The sequence below is a fragment of the Electrophorus electricus genome, chromosome 4 (assembly GCF_013358815.1).
Source record: "Electrophorus electricus isolate fEleEle1 chromosome 4, fEleEle1.pri, whole genome shotgun sequence".
Lineage (NCBI taxonomy): Eukaryota > Metazoa > Chordata > Actinopteri > Gymnotiformes > Gymnotidae > Electrophorus > Electrophorus electricus.
In genome coordinates, this window is record NC_049538.1 from 31,059,066 (window position 1) to 31,064,065 (window position 5,000).

Consider the following 5,000-nt stretch of genomic DNA (forward strand, 5'->3'; position numbering starts at 1 on the left):
TCAGAGACGTGTGCCCTGTCCACGTCGGGCTTTTTAGTCGTACAGTGAAGGCATATTAGACGTTTTATCTGTATTAAAATGATCTGTATTATCATGTGTTGTCACAGCTTGTGATGCAGTATCTGTACTGTGGTGGAACAGATTCACTGTACATCAGGAACACTGAGGTGATGGATGTAAGCTTCCTTAACTGGCTCTCAGTATCCTGTACCTGCAATAAAGTATGCTCAGTAGAAAATTATCCATCTTCCTCGTCCTCATCATCTCCTTCACGCTCCTCATCCTCAGCTGCTGTCTGCTGCCAAGTTCTTCCAGCTGGAGGCCCTGCAAAGGCACTGTGAGATTATCTGCTCGAAGAACATCAACACGGAGTCCTGTGTGGAGATCTACAACCATGCCAGAGTAACGGCTCTTTCCACCACAGTCTTCCTGCAGCTCTGCTCCAGGGCGGAGGGTCTTACTTCTACGTGTGCTTTTGTTGTGCAGTTCCTCGAGGCGTCTGAGCTGGTGACCTACATCGAGGGCTACTTCCTGAAGAACATGGTGTTACTGATCGAGCTGGAGCCGTTCAAACAGCTGTTGTACGACACGCCAGCTGAGGTGGCGGGTCACGACCTCCTCCAGGACCTGGAACGGGCTCTGACCACCCGCATCCAGTCCATCCATCTGTCCTCCGCCAAGGGATCCATCGTCTGAAGGCTCCGCAGCCGTGCTGAACCTCCTGAAGTGTTCGCTTTGCCCCGGCGCCAGACGAGCACTGGCTAAGTGCGCACTCCGTCCGTTAGTGTAGCAGTATTTGATAACCCTGCTTTATCTAAGACAGCAGTGGAACTTGGCCCCCTCTGAAGAGAGGGAACACCCATGCTGCTCTCTAGGATGGACAAGTGAGAGAACGTGTGAGAGGTGAGAGGACGTGTGAGAGGTGAGAGGACGTGTGAGAGGTGAGAGGACGTGTATCGTTGAGTTTTTGTTTTTGCTCATTTCACATTTCAGGGTAAACAATGCTTCAGTACCATCACAGCTGTATTAGACACGGTGCGTGTGCTGTATTAGACACGGTGCGTGTGCTGTATCAGACGCAGTACGCATGCTGTATAAGACACGGTGCACGTGCTGTATTAGACGCAGTACGCGTGCTGTATTAGACGCAGTACGCGTGCTGTATTAGACGCAGTACGCGTGCTGTATTAGACGCAGTACGCGTGCTGTATTAGACACGGTGCGCGTGCTGTATTAGACGCAGTACGCATGCTGTATTAGACGCAGTACGCGTGCTGTATTAGACGCAGTACGCGTGCTGTATTAGACGCAGTACGCATGCTGTATTAGACGCAGTACGCGTGCTGTATTAGACGCAGTACGCGTGCTGTATTAGACGCAGTACGCGTGCTGTATTAGACACGGTGCGCGTGCTGTATTAGACGCAGTACGCATGCTGTATTAGACGCAGTACGCGTGCTGTATTAGACGCAGTACGCGTGCTGTATTAGACGCAGTACGCGTGCTGTATTAGACACGGTGCGCGTGCTGTATTAGACACAGTACGTGCACGGTTTTAGACGCAGTATTAGACACGGTACATGTGCTGTATTATGTTGGTTCCAGAAAACTGAACTGAAGCTACGTGAAGAAATGTCCGTCGTCTTCGTGGTGTACGAGGGCAATCATTGCCTCGTACAGATCACATGGGACAGTGCTGTGCTCTCTCGCATACCTTTCTTCAGAGTAAATGACCTGAGCACCTGTCCGGAAAGTGTCATGCCTCATTCCACCCACCACAAACACAGGACACCACTTCTCTGTCCTGCTCCGGCAGGTCTGAAAAGGATGCGAAGCCACCCACCATAGTGCTTCCCAGCCACCTCTTGCAGACGTTGGACTGGCATGCTTCGCTCAGCTGCTTGCGCTCCTTTTGACCCGTTCTGTCCGTAGCTCGTGAAACGGCAGCGGATCCTTCATCGGCAGTCATAGTCGCAAGTCACGGTAGTCAGGTTAATCGCACCCGCTCATGTAAATATCCGCTGTAAATCTCTCATACGGAGACAGCTCTCTGTCTGTAAATACATGTATATAACACAGATCATCACTTGAGAACCCACTCAAAGTGTATCTCCAAATCAAATAAACTCACAAATGTGCAGATGCATGTAACCCTTTATTTTCTTTTACTCATCCCGGGCTCTTGTGTGTGGAGAACTATAATCGTGCTAATAGTGCTGTTACCAGCCTGGCGTGAAAGACCTGTAGCTCTGAACATAGCCAGTCCTGAGGAGACGGCTGACTCAGTATGTGACAACCACGCCTTTTGATGTGCTTTGTCTCTGATCTTGGTGTTTGTGGAACTATGTAGAAATCCCTCTGTGACTAAATTACTTTTCTTTGTAAAGATCAATGCAAAAATGCTATCCTTGAAAATAAGTTATGTCCTTGAAAATAAACATATTTTAGTATCTGAACAGTTTGGCTCCGGGTCTCTCTAAATGCTAGGATGCCCAACAGAGTCCTGTGTTTGGCTGAATCTCTCTGTGCCTTCTGGGAAAATGAAGTGTGGCTTGCCTCCGGTGAGCTGACAGACAAGCCAACTTTAATCTCAGCAAACCAGACACTCACAGCCGGGATGCTTCTTGACACAAGACCCACTTTGAAACAGTTGTATCGTAAAATCGGTTTCACATTGCAAAAGATGCAGTCACTTTATCTATTCTCTTTGCGAGCTATTCCCTAAGAGAAAAGGACTATGAAGGCAGAACACTTCTGATCTCCTTACTAGACAACAAATTCCAATGAAGCCAACCTAGCTGGCTATGTGATGATGCCATGTCAAGCCTGCAGACCGGTGAGGAAGGAACATGGGAAGAAGGGAGGGAAAAAATGAAAGGATGAAGAGAAGAGTGAGTCTGCATAAACAGCCATGAAGCCAGGGTTAGGCGTGGAGGAGGAGGAGGGACGTTGTTTCCTGTGGCTTTGGCACGGATCACGCAGGGTTAATCCCCTCCACATTGGCCAGTTTGGCTCTCTGTGTGGAAGATGGAGTGTCTGCAGCGGACACAAGGAGCTCGATCATCTCCACCTGTCCCCATTGTCCTTTAAGGTGGGATGTAGCGTACAGATGCACTTTGTCAATGGCCCTGAAATTGCATTCTCTGATTTGGAAATTTGCCCTGCCTGTACATTTCACCTGGAGGAGGGACATTTAAGGGCTTGTTTGTCACGCTTCCACTGTGCTTACGCCTCAGGCTCTCAGACTCCATATATCAATTTGCAATTCCAAAGTGCACTCAATCCTTCTCCACTCCCAAAGACATGCTTTATGTCACTGCTTAGCAGGACATGGAACGCTGTATAACACCATGTACCACCAGGCAAGATTTAGTCATACAGCACAGTTACAACCAACTACACAATAAACTCCTTTATAAACCACTTCAAGCAATATTAGTTGATTTTAAATGTGCTCCATATATATGAAGGGTGCAGTCTTAGAAACAGCTACACACTACACAGGACCCTCAAGCTCCAAGACCTCTGGTGGAGGATCTGGGTTTGAAGGAAAAAGACCTCTGGTGGAGGATCTGGGTTTGAAGGAAAAAGACCTCTGGTGGAGGATCTGGGTTTGAAGGAAAAAGACCTCTGGTGGAGGATCTGGGTTTGAAGGAAAAAGACCTCTGAAGGAGAGTGAGTGGGTAAGTGGGGAATATATATATATAGTGACGGTCCGAGTGCCGCAGGGCAAGGAACAGGACATAGAATCCTCTCTTGATGTTGACAAACATTCATCAACACCAGACGATACACAGATAAACAATAAACGTTAACGGCACTCACACATAACAGACTAGTGAAACGCGATATAAATGGTAAACAGCTACAGAAACAAACACGAGAACAATGAACACTAAATCAACGGCAAATGATACACAAGGGTTTATACACACATGTAAATGACTCAACTAGGTGCAGGTGTTACAAATGACAGTGTTTTATATATATATATATACATATACACACACACACACATGCTCTCTCTCTCTCTCTCTCTCGCTCTCACACACACACACACACTCTCTCTCTCTCTCTCTCTCTCTCTCTCTCTCACTCACACTCTCTCACTCACACACACACACACACACACACACACTCTCTCTCTCTCTCTCTCTCTCACACACACACACACACTCCCGCAAGATAGTGCTGGTGAATTATATATGCAGAGAAAATAAAACAGGAATAAAAAAGCAAAAACTATCAACAGAAGAGAATGAATCATAAACTGAATTCAACATAGGAAGGACAGTGTCACGTGCATAGACCACGCAGGACAACACAAGGAAGCAAGCACGAGGCTCGCTACAGAAAACCAACGGAACATTATTAATGACCGACAATCTGTGAAATAAGCACAAAAGGCTTAGAAAAGGTAGAACATGTTAACCTAACAACCCCCAGGTGGCGTGGCAGGAAACCAAAACAGCCAGAGCAGGAAACAGAACACGAGAACATTTTTAAAAGCCATTTGGAATGCCACAAGCGTCTAACGGCTGTTACTAAACAAAGTATTAATGGAAGACAAAACCATACATTGTAAAATGAAATATCGACCATTACTTAACACTCTAAAACAGGGTGTCAGGAAGACAGAAAATCCCTCACAAACGTTTTAAACATTTTCAAATGCTAAAAGAGTAGATGTGGCTTTTAGGTCAGGATTTAAATGCTGATCCTGAACTAATACTGAATACTGAATCCTGAAAGTTCCAGTCTTGAGGCAGACTCGATCACTCTTGAGCTGCAATCGAGACTCAGAACCATCCAGAAGTACTTGATTTGATCTGAATGGTCTTATGTTAGAATGAACAGAGAGTATATTTGTGATATAAAAAGGGACAGACTGTTTAGAGCTTTAAAAACAACACAATCTTAAAATGAATCTGTATTTTGGACAAGCTTTAGACATCTCAGAGAGGCCTGATTTACACCAGTAATAAGTGAGATACAGTCAT

The 5,000-nt window shown here is 46.2% G+C and overlaps 1 protein-coding gene across 2 annotated transcripts in view; it reads left to right on the forward strand.

Moving 5' to 3' along the window:
* The window catches only part of btbd11b (BTB (POZ) domain containing 11b), a 51,352-nt gene extending 48,897 nt beyond the window's left edge, over nt 1-2,455 (forward strand). For both annotated transcript variants that reach the window (XM_035524844.1, XM_035524845.1), the window contains 3 exons: nt 108-176; nt 289-402; nt 487-2,455. In XM_035524844.1, coding sequence (XP_035380737.1) covers nt 108-176; nt 289-402; nt 487-696 — 393 coding nt within the window. In that variant the 3' untranslated portion in view covers nt 697-2,455. The remainder of the gene's footprint in view (nt 1-107; nt 177-288; nt 403-486) is intronic.
* Nucleotides 2,456-5,000: the final 2,545 nt, after the last annotated feature.